The 23,782-nt window shown below is 44.4% G+C and overlaps 1 protein-coding gene across 1 annotated transcript in view; it reads left to right on the top strand.

Moving 5' to 3' along the window:
- The first annotated feature begins 3,054 nt into the window (after nucleotides 1–3,054).
- NAGS (N-acetylglutamate synthase) overlaps nucleotides 3,055–23,782 on the top strand; it is a 127,237-nt gene continuing 106,509 nt past the window's right edge. The window contains exon 1 of the mRNA XM_069634341.1: nucleotides 3,055–3,563. Within this exon, the coding sequence (XP_069490442.1) occupies nucleotides 3,231–3,563 (333 nt within the window). The 5' untranslated portion in view covers nucleotides 3,055–3,230. The remainder of the gene's footprint in view (nucleotides 3,564–23,782) is intronic.

Genomic DNA, 23,782 nt, shown 5'->3' with positions numbered 1-23,782 from the left:
GCCCATACCGGGAAAGGCATGGGTTCCACGAATAAGCACCGGAAATAATGAAAAGGTTAGCCATAAGGCTGACTGGAAAAGGAAAATATGGCCACGTGTATGGCAGGAAAATAACGCCCATACCGGGAAAGGCATGGGTTCCAAGAATAAGCACCGGAAATAATGAAAAGGTTAGCCATAAGGTTGACTGGAAAAGGAAAATATGGCCACGTGTATGACACGAAAATAACGCCCATACCGGGAAAGGCATGGGTTCCCCGAATAAGCACCAGAAATAATGAAAAGGTTAGCCACAAAGCTGACTGGAAAAGGAAAATATGGCCACGTGTATGGCAGGAAATTAACGCCCACACCGGAAAAGGCATGGGTTCCACTGGAGGAGAAGGGAAGGTTAGCAACAAAGATATCCGAGAAATAGGTAAAATCAAAGGAACCAGGAACGCCCAAAAAATTTACGAAACGGGTAAGCAATGCGGAAAACATGTGCAGAATGTATTTTTTGATAGGTGGAAAAAATGAAGGGAAGAAATGAAGGGAAGGTGATGACAACAAAAATATGGGAATCCTTGGAAGGGGCTTTTTTGGCCAAAGGGAAAAGTAAAAGTTGGGAGGCAGCACATCTAGACGCAGCTACATACACCGCAAAAATCGCAGGGGTAATAGACACAACAAACATTCTAGCCCAACCATTCATGAGATGAAGGGTTGGGCTAGAATGGAGGGGCATTTTAAAAAAAATACGTAGCATATTAAAGGGCTTTCAGAATAAGGGAGGCAGTAGCCCGGAATACTGTAGCAGGGGATAGCCTGGCAAGAGGGAATGTCAACAGGGGATCTAAAGGGATCTCAGGCTGGGGAAAAACAGAGATGTTCATGTCAATAATGATACCACATAGAACATAGGATGGGGCACATCGGAGGCAGGCCGTGGAAACAGCGAGGAAGAAACTGAACAAGGCAGTGGTAAAATATGGCAGGAGCACAGGCTTCCATTTTATAAGGCAGGGTTTTTTCCAAAATAACCTCGAGAGGTCACATCATGACGGGGTACACCTATCCAACAAAGGGATGGGGGGGTTTTATCCGACAATAATTTCAGGGCATTAGAGGAGCGGGGATGTAGACAGGGGTACTTTTGGGGGGAACCTGAGCGGCCGAGGCAACGCCCACTCAGGTGTGGCGGCACGTGTCCAGGAACAGATGCCCGAGGGTAACCGAGACTGGCCAAGGAGAAGGCTGGCATCTCTACCCCTGGACACGGTGTGCTCAAAAGCACATACACATGTTGTTATCATGATTCTTGTTTGTGTTATTTTCTGTAGAAAATAAATGCCTACGGCCAATAATTTTTCCACAACAAAACTGTCTGTAAGTCATTCCATAGTATAGGAGGTAGGAACCAAGAGCAAGGAGCAGCCCACACTACACAGCCTATGCCCCAGGTCCCGGGCTGTGCAAAGTACAGCCCGATGGAGGGCCTGGGGGGTTAGGTGCAGGGTGGGGGCAAGATGGCGCAAAGAAACAGGGGGAGGGGCAGCCAGTTGGCGCCACCGCCCCATCATTGCCAGGCAATAGCCCCCAACAACGGGAAGGTGCGAAGGGAAACCTGTAGGGGGGCTGGGGAGGGCCAAGCCCCCATGAGAATAACAAAAGACAGAGGGGGTATAAGTACGGCCAAAGGACAAGGGGAAAACAAACCAGGCAAGACGCTCACCTCGTTCGGGTAAGCGTCTTGGGACCTGGGTAAGGGAGAAGGAAACGTTTTGCCACCCAACCCACCCTGGAAAACTTCGGGAAGAAGGAGACGAGCGGAGAGAGGAGTGGGAACGCCGAGTACTTTCTTCGGTACACGGTAGAAGAAAGTTGTAGGCGGCACGTGTCCAGGAACAGATGCCCGAGGGTAACCGAGACTGGCCAAGGAGAAGGCTGGCATCTCTACCCCTGGACACGGTGTGCCCAAAAGCACATACACATGTTATCATGATTCTTGTTTGTGTTATTTTCTGTAGAAAATAAATGCCTATGGCCAATCATTTTTCCACAACAAAACTGTCTGTAAGTCATTCCATAGTATAGGAGGTAGGAACCAAGAGCAAGGAGAAGCCCACACTACACAGCCTATCAGCATTAGCATAGCCCCAGACCTTCTTCAGATCTAGCAACACCCCTGTTTTACAGTAGTGAGTGCCAGGCCTTTGTTGACTGTGCACCAGGCACTGCTTATTGGCTGTGTCCTGTCCTGTGCTGCCATGGCTCCGTAGGTCAGTCAAGTCAACATAACCCAAAATTTCGGGGGGTGGAGAGGCTAAAACTCAATCTGCCCAATGGTCGTTGTTCCACTGCTACAGTGATGCGTTTCATTGCAGCTACATAGTATTGATGTGTGCGTTCCGGCTCCACGGAGTACTTTACATTTTATTAAAAGCGGCTGTTGATTGGCTTTGCAGCTATGCTGATTTTTTAAAAATGTTTTAATCCCAAATTTCAAAAACGTTTTAAAACGTTTTTGTCACCTCGTTGCCTTTTTACGCGGGACTATCTGACATTAGCTCCATGCTGTCATCGTTTTTCAGCAGCCATTTGGTGTTTCAGCTCCCTGCTGGCAGCCTGTCCAGAGATATAATCAGCTGTGATTATCCCTCTCACTGCTTTTTTTCAGACGTGCTGAAATGGGCCACCACCGGCGCTGGCAAATCTTCAACCCACCCTGCATCTATGTGTACCACACAAGCATGGTTAATCCCGCGTGTTGGCAGGGGGCGCCTAAACACACCTTTGAAATGGGCCCCCAGGTCTTGACCCACCCGCCCCCCCGCCCTCCAGAACAACTTTGAAATGGGGCCCCGTTCGCCTGTCTTCAAAGTAGGGTTGGCAAGTAGTATACAAAGATGGTTACCAACGTCCGCCAAGGCTCTGACAGTTCAGATAAACGGTCTAGTTTTACAAACTGTCCCTCTGCCTTCAGGCGGAGATGTGTCTGTGTATTTTTGGTGTTAGAAAACGCTCGCTTACCATAGCCCGCTGGCCCGCCTTCTGAGAAAAATATTTGCCGGGCACGTGACGTGTCAAGCGTATGACCGGTCGATGGCATGCTGCCTCCCAATCCTCCATCGAGAGCGCAAGCCGGGGTTTCACCGACTGCGCAACGTCACCCATTGGCCATTAAAATAGGCGCGAAGCCGGCGCTGGCCACCAAGTGAAGTTCAGACAGAAAACCAGAGATAACGACAATGTCGACTGCCATGCCCCTTGCTCTACGGCGGGGAGCCGCTGCCGCGATCTGCAGGCGAAAGGGCGAACGGAGCTTAGCAGGTCTGTGCCGGTCCCTCAGCATTAAGCCGAAGCCCACCTTCCCGAATCCTTCCGCTGCACTCCCTGACGACCACTGGACAGCGCCTCCCGAGGTAGCCATCGGGCCCTCTTATGTAAACCGTTCGCAGGTGCGGCGTGACATTCGTGCTTTCTTCAAAGAGTGCGGAGGGACCCCCAGCGAAGCCCGCGATTGGCTGGAACGTTTCCAGGCCTTGCACCCAGTCGGTCACAAACCATTCGCTGTAATTGAGGTAAGGCGAGGGTCTCGCTTTGATTTTCTAGGTCACATAGCCTTAAAAAGTTTGGGGAGGGGCAAAGTAGCGTAGTGAACGGGTAATCTAACACCAATGGAAGTAAAGGTAGAGGAAGTGAAGTTCTGTCAAGGCAAAGCCTTACCATTTAATGAAAAGAGTGGGTTTCTTGGCCCCTAGCAAGGGCTTTAAGTGGGCCGGGGCTGGGACCTGGCAGGCTCCGAAATCTCGTTTTGGGGCGGGACCCTGCCGGGGCCCACTAATCTCCCCTGGCAGCCCTGGCTACTACACGAAAAAGCTTTTTTTCTAAAGCCTGAAGCTCCTGCTCGTGTGCGAAACCGTCATGCTTCAGAAAAAAATGCCTTTCAGTCATAATGGTACTGATATTTTTATTTTTATCACGCTCACGCACAAGTGTTTCAGAGGGCGAAACCTGCAAGGCATCCCTATAAGTAAGAGATGCCTGTGGGCCGGCGCCACCTTTATGGAGAAAACATGAGGCCGCTGGAAGCAGAGGCCTTGCTTTCTAAATACTTAAGCTCCCACGGATTTGCTGGAGTTTCAGTATTTAGGAAAAAGGCCTCCGCTTCCAACAGCCTCGCCGTTTCAGCCTTAATGTGACGCTGCCAGCGCCACCTTTAAGGCTGAATAGGCGAGGCGCTATCCCCTGACAGGCAAACCTATAGAAAATAAATGCAGAGATCACCACCCTCTCCAAATGGGGGAGAGGGTGCTGATCTCTACAAAAGGCTGCCTGGCAGGGGTGCCAGTAGCCCATTGAACCATGGCTCATCTGGGGGCGTGGCCTAACGGGCCAGCAGGACCACTTCCGTTAGGCCATGCCCCGGCTCATTTTGTAGTGCCACTTAAGGCACTGCCCCTAGCATAGAATGACCGGCTTGTTTAGTGGAACTTATTTTCTGTTCTGTCATGCAAAATTAATATGCATACTAAGTAACCGCTAAGGAGGATATGCTGACTTTAAATCAATTAATGTTGACTGTTCTAAGGCCCGGGGGTGCCGGGCCCACGTGGTTAGAGGGGCGCTGGGAGGCAGAGCGGCAGCTCCATAAGCATGGTGTGTGCTATCCAAGCAGCACTGCAATAATGCTGCTGGAGCCGGAGTTGGGAGGCAACTGGCAAGCGGGAATCTGCACGCCGTGGCACTGGGAGGCAGAGCGGCAGCTCCATAGGTATGGTGCGTGCTGTGCAAGGAGCAAGCTTATCCACGCGCTGGGGTGGCGTGCGGCGCAGCAGGGACAGGCTGTGTCCCCGGGGCTCCATGATGCAGGGAGCGGTTGTTTCTGTTACCGGGATCGGTGCAGGGCTGCATCCCATCCTTGTTGCCAGTTGTTGTAGGGCCCAGGGGTGCCAGGTCCACGTGGTTAGAGGGGCACTGGGAGGCAGAGCAGCAGCTCAATAAGCATAGCACTTGCTGTTCTAGCATGGCATGCGCCGCGCAAGCGGCACTGCAAAAAAGCTGCTGGAGCCAGAGTTGGGTGGCAACTTGCCGCTTTTATTAGCAATTCACACGTGACCCAGCACGCACCCTCGTGGTGACATGCTGTAGTCACAACATTGACACATTATTACACTGTATTTTTCCTTCCGAAAATGTATAATCTCCTATTTTAAAGACGTACTACAACAAGCAACGTTTGCGGTTATGCATGATGAAATTAAAGCTGCAGTTTAGCCAGTGCTTTAAATGGAAAAAAAGAAGTGCAGGTACTCAAATCTTTAAGTGAGCTGGGTCTCAGCCTGGTAGGGTCTTAAAATCGCTGTCACGCTACAGCCCGGCCCAGGCTCAATGACCCATTCCAATCAATATCACACTGCGTGTCCTTCTACAACTGATTTTCCTAGTTCTCCATATGTCTCCCTTTCTATGTGTGTCTCGCTCTTTGCACATTTATATTTGGGTGTGGTAGGGACTAAAAATTCACTCCTTTAGAAAAGGTATGATATGATATGATATTTTATTTATATCGCGCTCATACACAAGTGTTTCAGAGCGCGACCAAGCAAAGGGAGGGATACAAGGGAGAACAAAAACAACAATCTTACTAGGCCCAGTGACAATTAGAACACGCAATTGCATGGAAAAGGGAAAAGTGGGAAAGTGCGTGGAAGGGGGAGAACAGAAATAAATAATAAGTGCAATAAATAAATAAAGGAATTGAAAAGTGATAGTGCAGTCAGCAAGTGGCAAGTGCATGAATAGTCAGAATAGGGTATATCTGATAAGTGCAAACAAAGAATGAGGGACTGTATGGGTACAGATACAGATCCCAGTGCAAGGGGTGGCCCGGAGACAGTGCAGGAGGGAGGCAGGGTGCGCAGGTACCTGGGCCCGAGAGGGTGGCCAGATGCACGGTGCAGAGAGAGAAAGACAGATCGCAGGGGAGAAGAGGGGCAAAGGCAGAAGGGAAGAGAGGTGCTTCCGGAAACAGCAATGGTTCTCCTCAAGTTTCAGGGTGGCCGGAAGGCTGTTCCAAAGGGAGGCCCCAGCAGAAGACAGAGATCTGCCCCCAGCATGTTTCTTTGAAAAACGACTGACCTTGAGGGAGTTAGAAGTAGGAGGTATTTACGGAGGGATAGTTGAAGGTATTTTGGTCCCAGGCCCCAGAAAGCCTTGTGGACAATGCAGAGGGTTTTAAATGTAATCCTCGCATCCACTGCGAACCAATGAAGGGATTTCAGAGCTGGAGAGATATGATGCCAGAGCTTGAGGCCAAAGACAAGTCTCGCAGTCCTGTTCTGGATTAGTTGTAAAGGGCTCAGAGTGGAGGCAGGTAGATTTAGAAAAAGGCTGTTACAGTAGTCCAACCTAGAGAGAACCAAAGTTTGGGAGACAATGAGCTTCTGAGGGAAGGAGAGGAAAGGCAGAGCACCTCTAAGGAGGTGCAGTAAGAAGTTTGACTTTTTAGAGACATCAGAGATGTGTGCGGAGAAGGAAAGTGTGGAGTCAAAGATGACCATGAGATTCTTAGCCTCGCAGGTAGGGGTAGCAGGAGGGCCAAGGTAGACCGGCCCAGAGAGTGAGGGGAAACGATAGTGAGGGTGTATAAATGAGGAGGATCTCAGTCTTGTTGGCATTTAGACAAAGATCGTTGGCGGCACACCAATTTTGAATGTCGATTAGGCAATCAGATGAGGGAAGGAGAGGAGGAGCCTGAGGGAAGCCTGAAAATGAGTTGGGTGTCATCAGCATAGCACTGGAAGTTTGAGCAGAAAATGGAAATGCAATAGGTGAGGGTTGCCAGGTATTGGTTGAAAAGCCAGGGCGCGAGGTTAGACCCCTGGGGAACACCACGGGTAGAGAGGGAGATAGAGGATCGGAAGGACCCAAGTTGTACCTGGGAGTGCCAATCAGAAAGGAAAGATGTCATCCAGGCCAGAGCCTGATTAGTGACACCCAGGTTTTCACGGAGATGATTGAACAGGATGGTATGGTTGACCGTGTCGAAAGCAGAGGAGAGATCAAGTAGGGTGAGGACGGAGGGGATGTTAGAGTCAAGGTTGGAGAGCAGGTCTTCACAGATGTTCATGAGAGCAGTTTCCATGCTTCTGGCATCTCTGAAACCTGATTGGTGGTCATGGAGAGAGCCAAAAGAGTCAGAATGAAGGTAAAGCTTGGAGATGGCCAGCTTTTCCAGCAGCTTCCCCAAAAAGGGAGTAATGGAAATTGGGTGATAGTTAGCTGGACAGGATCGGCTGTGGCTTTCTTGAGGAGAGAATGCGCAAGGGAGTGCTTCAGAGGGGAGGGGAAAGATCCAGAGGCAGAAGAATGGTTACAGAAATTGGCAAGGGCCGGAGCAAGGGTATCGATGTGGCCCTTAATGGTTTTAGAGGAACAGGGATGGACCTGTTTTAATGACGCTTTCATAGATCGGACTTGTCTAGCAACTTCATACGGGGAGAAAAGAGGAAAGGAGGAGAAAGAGGGGGCGGGGTGGCTGAGGGAGGGTCAGCAAGCCCGGACGGAGAGGGGATAGGAGGGGGGTCGGAGGAGAGGGTGAAGAAGATGCCCTGGGATTTGGACTTGAATTGAGATGCAAGGGCATTGAAAAGAGCCTGGGAGGCGAGAGGTGGAGTGGAGACTGCAGCAGGGTTGGCCAGCTCCTTGCATTTTTTAATGAGTTTGGCCGAGTTGTTAGATGCCACAGAGACGCGGACTTGAATGTGGCCTCTCTTCTTGGAGCGGACAGCGAGGCGGTATTACCTTCGGAGCAGGCGGCATGCCAGTTTATCAGAGGATGAGCAGGAAGCCCTCCATTTCCTCTCAGCTGCCCTACACTTGCGTTTTAGTGTAGCTAGGTCAGAGTTATACCAGGAATTACACTTGGCTTTGGACTTCAAACTGATCCTCATGACAGGGGCAAGAACATCAAGAGTAGCAGAAATAGAGGAGTAGAGCAGGGACAGGGCTGTGTCAGGGTGTGAATCAGCCTGAGGTGAGAGAAGGGGGGAGAAGGTGGCAGCGAAAGCCTTGATTGACACATGCTTCATGGGCCGGATGTCCGAGAAGGTGCGTGACAATCTTGGGGAAAGCTTGGCTTGGGGGGAGGGGATGGACAGATGAGAGGAGAGGAGGCAGTGCTCACTCCAGAAGAGGGGAGTGGTGAAGGGAGTAGAGAGGGGAAGGCCAGAGGAAATCAAGACATCAAGTGTGTGACCAGCAGAGTGAGTCAGGCCAGAGGGGAGGATAGAGAGGGAGAGTGAATCGCAGACGTCACAAAAGAGCGCAGATGCGGAACAGGGAGAATCAAGATGGATGTTGAGATCACCAAGGAGGAGGCGTTGAGAGGTTGAGGCCAGAAGGGAGGAGGAGAGGTCTGCCCACTCGAAGAGAAAAGCAGTAATTTGACCAGGGGGCCGGTAGAAAGTAGTAACAGTGAGAATGGCTAGGAGAGAGAGAGAGTCTGCAGACAAGGCATTCGAAAGAAGAGTAAGTCTGAGTGGGGATGATAGAGGCAGTGATCCACTCATGGAAGATCAGGGCTACACCCCCTGCAGGATGGTTAGGCCTGGGGGCGGAGCTGATCATGTTGCCGTCAGGGAGGAGAGTGTCAAAACTCATGACAGAGCTGGCCGTGAACCAAGTCTCGGTGAGACTGAGGACATCAAGGTCACGTTCTTCTAGGAGGTGACAGATGTCAGAAGAGTGTCTGACAGCAGAGCAAGAATTGAGAGTGGCAAGATGAAGAAGGTTGCCAGCCTTAAAAACCTTCTGGGGAGGGCTACAAATCAGGGGTACGCCCTGCAGAGGTGTGGAGGGAGCTTGAAATGGGGCAGAGGCGGCAGGAAAGGAGGGCAAGGGAGGAGAGTAGGGGACAGCTGGAGATGAGAAGAAGTTCATGAGGCCAGGGAACGGTCTATCAAATAGGAGGAGATTGGCCTGAGGGCCTTGCACCATTACAGTGCCATTCAGGTAGATATTAATGATGAGTCCGGAGGAGTCAAAGAAATCCATGAGGACTACCCAGCAGCTGCCACTATTAATGGGAGAGGAGGAGACAGGACAGAGCACAGATATCATATGAGGGGTCCATAGATCAGGCAAAGGAATGAAAAAGAGAATGTCAGTGAGGGTTTGTCTGGCAGAGCCATTGGAATAGGTATCAGTGATGGGGAGACCTGGGTTGGAAGCCAAGATATCCTTTTTTAATTTCTTCTTACCAGACCTAGTGAGAAGGGAGGGATACTTAAAAGAGAAGCAGTTAGAGTAGATAGGAGACACACATAACCCCATGAGCAAGTAAAGAGATGATGGCAGTAGGAGAACATATGTGAAAAAGCGGTAAGGAAAAGTCACTGGGCTAGCAGGTTACAATTGAGGGCCAAAAGTAATGTGAAATACAACCCAAATTTCAGTTACAAAAACACACCCAGATTTGACTTTCAGAAACAATCCAAATTTCAATTACAAAAACACACCCAGATTTGACTTCCAGAAACAATCCAAATTTGACTTTCAGAAACAACCCAAATTTGACTTTCAGAAACAACCCAAATTTCAATTACAAAAACACACCCAGATTTGACTTTCAAAGGCAATGCTAAGGCAACATAGGTAAAATAAATGAGGTAAGAGTTAGAGGCAGGTGCTAAAACCGAGTATACCTAGTAAAAGGTATGATAAATCTCTCTGGTGTTTGCGGATTTCCAGTCTGCTGGCTCTCCCAAAACTCTGATGGTAATCTACTAAAAGTGGCTGCAGTATTTTGCGTCTAAACGTGAAAAAGAAATTGGCGTTTGTGTTGAAAAAGCACTTTATTTTGATGCAACTGTTCAAACACCAGTTTTAGCGATTTAGCATGCACTTGCTAACTAGCAAAGGAGCCCCAGCCCTTTGTTCATTATTCCAATGGCCTTACAACTCGGCTCTCTTGCTAAAGTCTCACAAGAATTTGCAATATTAGCACATGGAGATTGTTATTGAATTCCTCTCATCCAATCAGAATGTTTACAATGCAGTCAAGAAGTACTGGTATTGATATGATATGTTATTTATAACGTGCTTAATACCCAGAGGTTTCTAAGCAGGGACCCGGGGATCAAACCTGTGATGCCCCACGTCATCTTGCTTCCAAGGCGAGCACGTTGCCGCTGAGCTATATAATGTTGACTGCCTTCTTAACATTCTGTCTTCAGAAGCAGACGGGGCAACAACAATGCAATTTCCACTCCATGTTTTTGTTACAAGACACTTCCTCGCTATGAGGACCTTTTTTGTGCTGCAACATATTATTTAAAAAACGAAAGAGAAAGCTAAAACACTGGAAAATGCTCCCTTTCCTACAGAAAACCGTTTACTTTTAAATGACACCTAATGCATGCTCATGTTAAACCTGTTCCAGTTCCTCCTAGTTGGAATTAAAATGCTTTATTGATAACAACAACCATGTTTTTTAGGTACAACAAAATAAAACCACATTTAATTTACTAAATCAGTTTGTTTATTTACTTTCCTCACACTTAAAGAAATATTTTTGTACTTCATCAAAACTCCAAAACATGTAGTACTACTACCACCATGCGCTAATAGACCTATAGACTTCGGGAGGGGTCAATATTGGGAAATTATTGCTTAGAATAAAGACCCATCTCCAATGTATGGCTCTCTGCTTCGCCTCAGGCCATAACTTGGTGGCAGGTCATTATCTTGCAACATCAACCTCTCCCTCAGTCTATAAGGCTATATAGTGTTTTGCATAAATTATGGCCCTGGGCCCTTCATGTTCTATTATCCCGGGAGAATAGCTCAGCGGCAACGTGCTCGCCTTGGAAACAAGACGGCACAAAGCAATATAGTCTGCGCTTAGAAATCTCTGGGTATTAAGCGCTTTATAAATACGTAACTAAGAGACATATTCCTGTAACAGCACCTCGATGCCCCCGGCTGTGTGAGTGCTTTAAAAATACTAATAAATAAACAAATATTATGTCACTGCCCCCGGGTTTATGTTCCTATCCTACACCTTCATGTGGTTGCCATCATCTCTTCTACCAGCACAGCACATCCTATGAAACATGTCACTGCCATCTGATCTATACTGTAGTAGCCTATTTCAAATCCGTGTTGGTTGACTCGGCACATTTTGAATGCACAGGATAGCGGCCACCTCACACTAAATCACCACAGTCTTCACCCTTGGCTCCTCTCGTTTAAACTCTCAAGGGAATTCCCGCGCCCCTCCACCCCCCAAAAAAACCCCGCCCGAATCCTTTTGTACGGCTGACGAAGGCATTGCTGCCCATGCCAATGCTGTCTTTGGAATTGCTCAAACGCAATACATTCATTCAAGCGCCTAAAGGCAATTCATAGCTATTCAGAACGACCACACGCCTGGCTGGAGAAGGTGTATGCCCAAACTGCCATACCTAATTAAAAAACGTTGGTGGGTCTCTAAAGAAATCGCGGGACCCCCGTTACCTGGACCTCCCACAAAGGTATTCCTTTCCCCCGTCCGGCCCGTCCCGACATATTTAATTAACAGCTTGCTTTTAAGTTCACGCCTGTCCAAACCTATTCACAAACAAGTCCGTTTTCAGTGGCAGAAGGACACACTTTAATTCTGCTCCAACATCATACGAATTCCACATTCCACATGGCTTGCGTTGCATTTATATTTTGCAATGTGGACTGGTACACGTTGTCCCCAATGTCATGGAACCACTGTGCAGGTAGGATACTATTGGAACATGGCCGATAATGTCTACAAACCGGGTGTTGCAAGTTGTTTGCCGTAGATTTTGAATCGAACAATTTAAATTACATTGTGTAAAACTGAAGAACACATCAAATTACATTTAATTACTAAAGCATGTTGTATCTTGTTCTCACCCATGTTCTGTTTGTGTTTGTTTTCTTATGTTTTACCCAAGTTAACCAATTCCGTTTTTTGTGTATTGTTTGTTTTGCATGCGTAGCTGAAAAACCTTAATAAAATATTTTAACAATATAGAAAACATAAAATTGCTATGCCAATTAACCACTGCAGAAATTACTTTTGTGCCCAGGAACCCTCATTCATACATATCTTTAGCTCTGTCTCGCCTGAGGCCAGGGGATAATTGACAACTTGGGGCATTTGAGCATTTTTAGGCATCAGTTCCCGAAAACTTCTCGCCGCGAAGGTGGGGGCACACTCAATAAAGAAATAATATTCAAAGGAGAGGGCACACCAGGCTAATTATTTGCTTAGGGTGTTGGTGGTGGTACAGGGATCCTAGACAAAGCCAAGTCCCGTCCCCTAAACCACCCCTAGCCAATAACATTGGAGTTCCCTATCCACTGTAATATTTTTGTGAAACCGATCCTTTTGAAAGCGTGTTTCTTTTAATACCAACAACCTTGGTAAACATGACTGCATTTTGACCTCGAAGGTACGTGGTGTGGGGTAAATTGGGTTAAGAAACCTAAAACATATGCACCTTTTTGGCTACTATCAAATTGTTTTACTCACCATCTCGTTGGCCTGAGTAGATTTGAAATGTGGTTGTTTACTCACTTACTGATTGAGCTTCAAAAATCTTGAAATCTGGACACATGGTCCCGAATTAGTGGAATTTCTTCCCTGCCAGTCGGAGACTTCGATGGCCATTGTTTGTTATCTTGACGGGGAACTATTTCTCCCAGTACAGTGTTTTATCAGCTGTCTTCAGTTTTCTCCGGTGGCAGTACCTGTTGAGACTCCTTTCTGGTCATCTGATTCTCCTGGGTATCTAGTGACCAGCTGTCAGAATTTAGACAATGCAAAGTGACTACTACCTTTGTGCCACTGGTAGTCCATTATCTTTTAGCTCATTTTAGCCAAAGCAAAAATATTGATAGCAAGCAATATGAACCTGAAATAAAAGGAACAATGCCCCTATTGCTGTGCCACCTCTTCTTTGCACAGGCCAAGTTTCAACCCCAGAGGAGTTGCCCCATATCTTAACATAAGCACTCCCAGTTGTATCTCTTTTATTGGAAGTAATCCTGAGATGATGCCTGGTCTTTATAGTCACTTTGAAATGGGTGTCTTTTGAGCTTCTGAGTCTTTCCATACCCATGGCACTTAGGGAGAGTAACCTGAGAACAAATTATGCAACATAATTGCTTAAACTTGCACTTGGAATTTCGAAATCAGAAAGAAATGGATTTTACACATTTTTGCTACCAAGAAAGCATAGCATTACGTTAGATCAGGAAGTAATTTGCTGCCTAGATTTTATAATTTGAAGTAAAGAGATGTTAGATATTTTGAAAGTATTAATCCATCTTTGTAGCTAGTGGTTCACATAAAAATATCTTCTTACCTCGAAGACCCTGAAACATGATGCAACATTTGTAGAACTACTTGTCTGTGCTGCTGCCAATGAGATTAACATATAACCCAAGCAGTGCTGCTTGAAGTGGGAGGCAGACGCCAGCTTCCTTTTTGGCCGATTTTTGCGGGAAAATGTTACGGGCTAATTTATTTTTCCATTTTTTTCCCTCAATAAATATTGTCCAGGTAGCAAAATATTTTGCATTCTGGTTACCAATTGTCCTGCAAACTACTAAATAATAATTCAATCATTAGCAAGATGGCTGATCTTTGCACTCCTCAGGAGATTGTTTTGTAATACTCTTGCAAGGTTCACTTGTTTACTGCAAAACCAGGCTTTCCAAGTGGAGCTGGGACCCTTTCTTTTTACATTCGGGCCTTGCAAATACTTAAAAATCCCACAAGCCCTGCAGGGTGAGTTCCTTAGTTGAGATACTCACCCTAAGAGAAATGCACTCGCCCCACGGTGACAGGTGACAAAATATTTACTAGTGCTTTCTCTAAAATGGTACACAGACAAGCAAACTATATATTTGGTGCAATGGGGTCACCCAAAGGCCAGCCATGCACAGTAAAACTTGTATTTGCCATTTACTGCAAACCAAGTTTGTTTGCAGGAAAATGTCAAATAAAAGTTTCAAACATCCCCATAATTGCCAGCAAGGTATAGTAACTTCCAAATGGTATAACCCCTTCGTAATATCTCCTCGCCAATGTGAGTGTGCTAAAAGATTTTGTGAGCCCTGAATGAACATTTCCTGTAGAGCACTTAATGGATCGACCATTCAGCTGATCCTCTACTAAAACTTCATGGCACCACTAGTCCGACTCATTGAAGCCCACAACTCTGATCACATACAGTGGTAACTCTAATCGGCTGGCCAAGGATCTAAGACTGGTCCCCACAGCTTGCATATTTCAGAAAGTGCATTCATCAAATGTTGCTTCTATCAAAATCTCTCAATGCAAAATGAGGACGATTGAGAACTGGCATCAGCTCCGATTTGTGGGTATTGACTTTCAGGCCTGTCACCCCTCCAAACTCCTCAAGGCTTTCGGCTAATGCTGCCAGTGATCTGTCCGGATCTGTATTTGTGAGCAACATATCATCCATGAAAGCCACTACTGACCCCTGTCCGCGACACTGCTGAGGCCGTCCTCGAGGGATGCAGTTCTCCCCCCACTTACTCCAGAAGGCTCTGCCCCTTCTCATACATGGCGTCCCATTGCCAGGCTCCTTCCGACCACAGCCGACAGATCAGGGGAAGATCTGTGCCGTCTCCCCTTGGGTCCTCCTCCGCCCTTCGACTCTTGCTCCCTGTGTTGCACTCCACAGGGTGTTCGTGGTATCCGTCTGGTCGGCCAACGAGGCCAGCCCCAGCCGCCGTCTCCTCCTCACCACGCTGCCACCGGCTCGAGATCCCCTGCAGTGCGCGACCCGTGCCACACATCACTGCCACCACCTCGGGCATGGGGAGCCCGGAAGCTTTGATGCTGTATTTCTGTCAAACCAACACCCTTCGATCACTCCGGCCACTGCATTTGGCCACCTGTTGCTGCTCTTAGTGTCTCCCAACCAGGGAAGGGCAAAGTTGTAATTTCATCAGTTTATTGGGCACCTGGAGGTGCGAGCACATAGATGACCATGCTCCCCTCTCAGTGGCCATCTTGGAAAAAAGTTAAACTATTTACAACCACTTTCACCATTCTGTAACGGTTCTTTTTTAAGATACATCCTAATTTTACCAACCTATGGCAGTTATAGCCAAACTGAAGCCTGTTTCACTGTACATACACGAAGCCTGAATATCTCTGCTGGAATGGACTCTTATCTGGCTTAATCATAAATATCTGGCTTCATCTTAAGTATCAGAAGATGAAGGAGGCCCTGCGAACACTAAGAAATTATCTCTCCTGACACCCCATCTCCCCATGATTTTTGAAAAGCTGTTTTAGTTGTCTTAGGTTAAATGCTTAAATGATACAGTTGATAAAGGTTCCTACCATTCCCGTGGTATTTTATTTTAACATCAGATGACGATATGGGATTTAACACTTTATGCCACTTGACACGTTTGTTTGTTTTATTTTTGTTTTGTTTTGTTTGTTTTATTACTTGTATTGCGCAACAGGCCCAGGGGTAACTGGGCCATTGCATATGACAGTTTACAGCTTAGTTACAGAATCACACGGCAAATATGGAGACAAATATATATACAAAGCAAAAATAATAATATAAAACAGAAGATGTGGATTAACGCGTAAAGGTGTGTGGGCTGGTGTTCACTGATTATGTTAATAGTTCACTTAACCTTAAGAAATTGGAAGTGTAAGCTGCATTACCACCTGCGCCAACCAGTCCACCCTGGCTGGTACTGAAAATCGTATACAAAATGGGAGTTGAGGTGGAGATGCGCTAAACACTATATAAATAAGGAACACTAGTAGTACAGTTGATGCTTTAATTGTAAGCAGGAACAGCCGACACGTGTTTCGACACGCAGGTCGTTTTCAAGGCTTAGTAGTTAAATGCAGCATTGATATTTCATAACAAAAGCAAAATCAAAAAATGTTACAATCACATTAAATTAGAACAAATACAAGCCGTATCACATTACATTAGATAGTGATTAAAATAAGACCGAATAACACAACACATTGTATAATAAAAAATCAATGGCATACCGTAAACCATGGTTGAAGGGTGGAATAAGCAGAAGCACAGGCAGTTGCAAATGATAAAACAAAACAGAAGATATACGGTAAGTAACATGCTTTAGCAGTTAGAGAATACATCACTCCGGGTATAGGGGAACATAAAAAAAACAAAAGTCCTCTTGAACTGTGCACAACAACACCGGAGCGCCCAATCATGCATGGTGTGCACATATCACCCATGCAAACGGTGAAGTAAAGGTCTATTTGGCACCAAAGGGAATGGCCACAGATTGGCCAGAAGCCAGTATCCAATGGAAAAATAGAATGCAAGTAATAAACTAAACTTACCACAGGCAAATTAAATATATCGAGAAAGTCAATGATGGGAAATCCCTGTGTAAAACAATCATCAGTGTCAAATAGATGGCACGGCATAAGAAGCGGTTCTAACAATTGTATGGAAGTATGAATTATAAATCAGAGTATTCGAGTCCACATACCACAAAGAACAGGACGTTGTAAGTATCACGCTGATGTCACATTCAGAAATTAAGTCCATGCCGTAATGGCCGTAACCAATATATAACCTAGAAAAAATCAACAGAATAGCTAAGTACTACAGCCAGATTAGATAGAATCAATTTACCTGATACTGAGCAACAAAGAACCAAACTTACTCGCTAGATCGAGCGTTCACAATTACAGAGGAAATCCCCAAAGCAGCCACCCAAGCAAAAGTTTAGAGAGAAATGAAGGAAAGGCAACCGACGTCACAGCGGTGACGTTGGTTGCGTCGCACGCATCTGGCGTCGCGTGAATGACGTCAGTTGTAAACAAACAACTGAATTGAAAGTAAGATTAAAACTAAGCCGTCATGCTGGGAGAGTACAAAGAAGACTAATAATAAGAGGCTGGTACCCGAATAATAATAAAAAGGTAAAGGAGAAGTAGAAGAGAAGCAACCGACGTCACAGCGTTGACGTCCGTAGCGTTGCACGCATTTGATGTCGCCTTGATGACGTAAGTTGTAAACAACTGAATTGAGCGTAAAATTAAAGCTAAGCCGACAGAAACATCACATTGGAAGAATGCAAAGAAGAACAATGGTGAGAGGCTAGTACCTGAATAATGATAAATCAGAAATTAGTTAATAAGCGCAGAGTTAGACAGACAGTATTTCCCAAATAAATTCATACTTGAGCAAAAAATGTTATATAGCCTGGACTCGAAATAGCGATTAGAATCAATGTCAAAATATGAAAGAAAAAGTCAGATCACAATTATAGTAGAAAAAGGAGGACCAAAGGAACTACCTATTGCAATGGTAAGACATATCAATTATTTAGATGGGAATAGAATAGGTTAAAATTAATGGGCGCTAGTGCCCACGAGCATGATGGAGTGGCTCCGGCGAAGTGCGACTCCAAGTACTGTTTAAAAAAAACATAAGATCCATTGTGACTCTTTTATCAAAATTATTATAGAAATACAGACATCTCGTGGTCTGTGTTTAGACCCTGTGTGGTACAACGTAATAAACAAATAAGTTTTACCTCCATTTGGCGTAGTTTCAGCTGTAGGTTGCCACCCCTTTTTCCCTTATGAGCCTTCATCAGACCAATAAAGCGCAAATCAGCAATATTATCCAGCTGGTGTTCCAATTGCCAGTGAGCGGCCAAAGGTGACTTTGGTTCAAGCATTTTGAGGCTGGACAAATGTTCCCTTATTCGGATACGAAGTTGACGAATGGTGCTACCCACATACACTTTCTCACAGGTACAAATGATGGCATAGACCACATAGGTAGTCTTGCAGTTGATAAAATCACGTATTTCAATTTTAGTTCCAAAATGATCACAAAACGTTTTGCATTTACTAACAGCCCAAGGGCATTGGTTACAATTGCCACATTTATGAAAACCCCCTGGTTGTTGTAACCACGTGGAGGACCTTGGTTGGTTATCAAAAAATGAAGGGCTCACAATGTTTTTGATCATAGGTGATCTTGTGAAATTAAATTTGGGTTTCTGAGTCAAAAATGGTTGTAAATCCTTGTCAAGTCTTAGAATATGCCAATGCTTGGCAACCATTTTGTATAGCAATGTGGAGTCATTCGTGAATGGAGTGATTAATGAGATGTATGGGGGATGCTCTTTTGACCTAGTCACATTAGTCAGGAGGTCACGTTGATGAGTTTCAGTAAATTTAGAATATGCCTTATGGATAACAGAACTCTTATACCCTTGATTGAGGAAGCGTTGATTTAGGATATTGCATTCTCTTTCGTAATCACTAGATAAAGTACAATTGCGTCTGGCCCTATGAAATTCACCCATTGGGATGTTATCAATGGTGGCGCGTTGGTGGTTGCTCTGGGCAGCCAAAATTGAATTAACTTCAGATGGTTTTCTAAAAGTATTGGTGTGTACATTATTTCCTTCATGAAAAATATGTAAATCCAGAAAATCAATTTCACATGGGTTACAAAGGCCGGTAAGGCGAATTCCAAACCTATTGGTGTTAGCATGACCTAAACAAGCAGTGAAAGAGTCTTCAGACCCCTTCCAAATTAGAAAAATATCGTCAATATAACGAAGCCACAACACAATATTTGACACAAATTGCACTTGATTGAGGATATGCATTTCTGCATAGAAGGCCATAAAAAGGTTAGCCAAAGAGGGTGCAAACTTGGCCCCCATGGCAACGCCCCTCACCTGCAGGTAGAACTGGTCATTGAAAATAAACATATTGTTCGCAAGTACAAATTGTAAAAATTGCTTCAACATGAAAACATGATCAGAATACAATGCTGAGGAATTCCTAAACACATAGTCAATTGTCTGTAGCGCTAACGTATGATTAATATTGGTGTAAAGTGCAACTACATCAATTGTTGCCAACAGGTAATCTAGTTCCCAAATGATATCTTGCAAAGACTGTAAAATGTGAGTACTGTCACGTATGTAGGATGACATTTGTACAACAAAAGGCTTAAGCGCCTCGTCCAAATATTTTGAGAGGCCTTCAGTAGCCCAATTAATACCACTCATGATGGGCCGAACCTCGGGTAAGGTCTCAAAAGTTTTATGTATCTTCGGCAGAAAGTACATAGTCAGTATAGTAGGATCAGTATTAGATAAAAAATGTTTCTCATCATCAGTGAGGAAGCCTTTATGATACCAAGTGTCAATTAATTCAAGAAGACCGGTTACCACACGCTTGGTAGGGTTGGATTCAAGGGTTTCGTAGCAACCAGGGGTGTGTAAGTGATTGCAGCCCATAGTTATATAGTCAAGAGTGTTAAGAATGACAATATTGCCCCCTTTATCGGCCTCCTTGATAACAATTGAAGGATATTTCGCCAAGTTTTGTAATGCTTTCCTTTGCTTTGTAGTAAGATTACTTTTTTTGTTTTTGTATGAGTCAACCTGTTTATCCAAGTAAGAATGAATATCTTGTATAAGTGCTTGATTGAAGGTTTCAATGACATCGTCTGCAGACAGTTGAGGGGTGAATTTAGACTTAGATTTCAGTTCTTTAAGATTCAAATGAAGTGGATTGATGCTTAAATCTTGAGCCACATCACATGATTGTGAACAGACCTCACGATCTAGGGTGACTAAGGTCTCAATTACATTTAGATCCCCAATGCTGAAGGAACTAGGGGGATCAGGTTTAGGCTTAGGTTTCTACATTGTGACTTGAGTAGCAAAAACTTTTTTAGCTTAAGTTTCCTCAGAAATTTGAATAGATTGACCTGAAAATTCAGAAAATTAGTACCAATACTAGGAGAAAAAGACAGACCTTTATTAAGTGCAGAATTCTCATCATGAGACAAAGAACGATCAGAAAGGTTAATCACCAAATCTGAATCAACTATAGACCCAAACGTTTCTTTGAGCGAGTCAAGATCCCTGGACGGGTCGTATCCTCGTCCGAACTTCCGCTTCCGCTGCCGCTTACCCCCCTCCTGCCCCTGGTGTGCTTGGCATGGTTGGAGTAAACACAATAGGGTTTTTGGTAAATCTGACTTGTTTGGTATTGGCAAATCTGATATTGCCCTTTTTGTAGCGCCTGATTTCGCCCAAAAAAAGTTTACCTTTTAAATTGGGAGTTACACCAGGCTGTGCCTCATTAGCATCTGGTTCAATTGGTTCTGTTTCTGAGTCTAGATCAGAACTAGCAGGGGTAGTGTTTGCTGAAGGTGGTTTGGAATTAGTGTTAATATCATCATACTTTGGTTGAAAACTAAGTGTTTTAATCTTACTTTCAATTCAGTTGTTTGTTTACAACTGACGTCATTCACGTGACGCCAGATGCGTGCGACGCAACCAACGTCACCGCTGTGACGTCGGTTGCCTTTCCTTCATTTCTCTCTAAACTTTTGCTTGGACGGCTGCTTTGGGGATTTCCTCTGTAATTGTGAACGCTCGATCTAGCGAGTAAGTTTGGTTCTTTGTTGCTCAGTATTAGGTAAATTGATTCTATCTAATCTGGCTGTATTACTTAGCTATTCTGTTGATTTTTTCTAGGTTATATATTGGTTACGGCCATTACGGCATGGACTTAATTTCTGAATGTGACATCAGCGTGATACTTACAACGTCCTGTTCTTTGTGGTATGTGGACTCGAATACTCTGATTTATAATTCATACTTCCATACAATTGTTAGAACCGCTTCTTATGCCGTGCCATCTATTTGACACTGATGATTGTTTTACACAGGGATTTCCCATCATTGACTTTCTCAATATATTTCATTTGCCTGTGGTAAGTTTAGTTTATTACTTGCATTCTATTTTTCCATTGGATACTGGCTTCTGGCCAATCTGTGGCCATTCCCTTTGGGGCCGAATAGACCTTTACTTCACCGTTTGCATGGGTGATATGTGCACACCATGCATGATTGGGGGCTCTGGTGTTGTTGCGCACAATTCAAGAGGACTTTTGTTTTTTTTATGTTCCCCTATACCCGGAGTGATGTATTCTCTAACTGCTAAAGCATGTTACTTACCGTATATGTTCTGTTTTGTTTTATCATTTGCAACTGCCTGTGCTTCTGCTTATTCCACCCTTCAACCATGGTTTACGGTATGCCAATGATTTTTTATTATACAATGTGTTGTATTATTCGGTCTTATTTTAATCACTATCTAATGTAATGTGATACGGCTTGTATTTGTTCTAATTTAATGTGATTGTAACATTTTTTGATTTTGCTTTTGTTATGAAATATCAATGTTGCATATAACTACTCAGCCTTGAAAACGACCTGCGTGTCGAAACATGTGTCGGCTGTTCCTGCTACAATTAAAGCATCAACTGTACTACTAGTGTTCCTTATTTATATAGTGTTTAGCGCATCTCCACCTCAACTCCCATTTTGTATACGATTTTCAGTACCAGCCAGGGTGGACTGGTTGGCGCAGGTGGTAATGCAGCTTACACTTCCAATTTCTTAAGGTTAAGTGAACTATTAACATAATCAGTGAACACCAGCGCACAGACCTTTACGCGTTAATCCACATTTTCTATTTTACATTTATTATCGCTAGTCTGTGCCTGCTGACCTTCACTGCACAACAATGGCTGATTACATGTCCAACAGAGACAAGGATAGGGCAGCACTATTTGCCCCTAGGGGTAGCACAGATAACCCATTCAAACGTAATTCCTCAGTACTTGAGACTCTCAAACAAAAATGTATCAAACTTGAACGTCTTTCCAAAAAAGAAATTAACAAGTATTGGGAGCAAGCATCGCTCACCAATTATCTTGAGAACAACCTTATCCCTAGAGGCTGGCGGATACTCACATTTCCTAATTTTGATCATGAAGAGGATGCGGATCTAGCAGAACAATGGGTAGATAACTTAAACCAAAGCTCCAAACACATGTTGGAACTACTAATTTTACATGCCACTAGAGAGCATAAACGCGTTCTGTCTAAAATTCAAGAAATAAAGGAGGAAATTAGTAAAATGCCTAATGCAGAAAGAAACTAAGCATACGAATGTTGAGAAAATGAATGAAATCTTAGTAGAGTACCAAGATGAAATTAAACTACGTAAATTCCGTAAATATTTCCGTAACGATAAAGATTATCGTCAGGACAGAGTTTACACTTTTCAACCAAAGTATGATGATATTAACACTAATTCCAAACCACCTTCAGCAAACACTACCCCTGCTAGTTCTGATCTAGACTCAGAAACAGAACCAATTGAACCAGATGCTAATGAGGCACAGCCTGGTGTAACTCCCAATTTAAAAGGTAAACTTTTTTTGGGCGAAATCAGGCGCTACAAAAAGGGCAATATCAGATATGCCAATACCAAACAAGTCAGATTTACCAAAAACCCTATTGTGTTTACTCCAACCATGCCAAGCACACCAGGGGCAGGAGGGGGGGTAAGCGGCAGCGGAAGCGGAAGTTCGAACGAGGATACAACCCGTCCAGGGATCTTGACTCGCTCAAAGAAACGTTTGGGTCTATAGTTGATTCAGATTTGGTGATTAACCTTTCTGATCGTTCTTTGTCTCATGATGAGAATTCTGCACTTAATAAAGGTCTGTCTTTTTCTCCTAGTATTGGTACTCATTTTCTGAATTTTCAGGTCAATCTATTCAAATTTCTGAGGAAACTTAAGCTAAAAAAGTTTTTGCTACTCAAGTCACAATGTAGAAACCTAAGCCTAAACCTGATCCCCCTAGTTCCTTCAGCATTGGGGATCTAAATGTAATTGAGACCTTAGTCACCCTAGATCGTGAGGTCTGTTCACAATCATGTGATGTGGCTCAAGATTTAAGCATCAATCCACTTCATTTGAATCTTAAAGAACTGAAATCTAAGTCTAAATTCACCCCTCAACTGTCTGCAGACGATGTCATTGAAACCTTCAATCAAGCACTTATACAAGATATTCATTCTTACTTGGATAAACAGGTTGACTCATACAAAAACAAAAAAAGTAATCTTACTACAAAGCAAAGGAAAGCATTACAAAACTTGGCGAAAGATCCTTCAATTGTTATCAAGGAGGCCGATAAAGGGGGCAATATTGTCATTCTTAACACTCTTGACTATATAACTATGGGCTGCAATCACTTACACACCCCTGGTTGCTACGAAACCCTTGAATCCAACCCTACCAAGCGTGTGGTAACCGGTCTTCTTGAATTAATTGACACTTGATATCATAAAGGCTTCCTCACTGACGATGAGAAACATTTTTTATCTAATACTAATCCTACTATACCGACTATGTACTTTCTGCCGAAGATACATAAAACTTTTGAGACCTTACCCGAGGTTCGGCCCATCATGAGTGGTATTAATTGGGATACTGAAGGCCTCTCAAAATATTTGGACGAGGCGCTTAATCCTTTTGTTGTACAAATGTCATCCTACATACGTGACAGTACTCACATTTTACAGTCTTTGCAAGATATCATTTGGGAACCAGATTACCTGTTGGCAACAATTGATGTAGTTGCACTTTACACCAATATTAATCATGAGTTAGCGCTACAGACAATTGACTATGTGTTTAGGAATACCTCAGCATCGTATTCTGATCATGTTTTCATGTTGAAGCAATTTTTACAATTTGTACTTGCGAACAATGTTTATTTTCAATGACCAGTTCTACCTGCAGGTGAGGGGCGTTGCCATGGGGGCCAAGTTTGCACCCTCTTTGGCTAACCTTTTTATGGCCTTCTATGAAGAAACGCATATC

Source organism: Ambystoma mexicanum, chromosome 13 (genome assembly GCF_040938575.1).
Source record: "Ambystoma mexicanum isolate Mex_15411 chromosome 13, UKY_AmexF1_1, whole genome shotgun sequence".
In the NCBI taxonomy this organism is placed as follows: domain Eukaryota; kingdom Metazoa; phylum Chordata; class Amphibia; order Caudata; family Ambystomatidae; genus Ambystoma; species Ambystoma mexicanum.
This window is presented reverse-complemented; position numbering and strand designations above follow the sequence as displayed.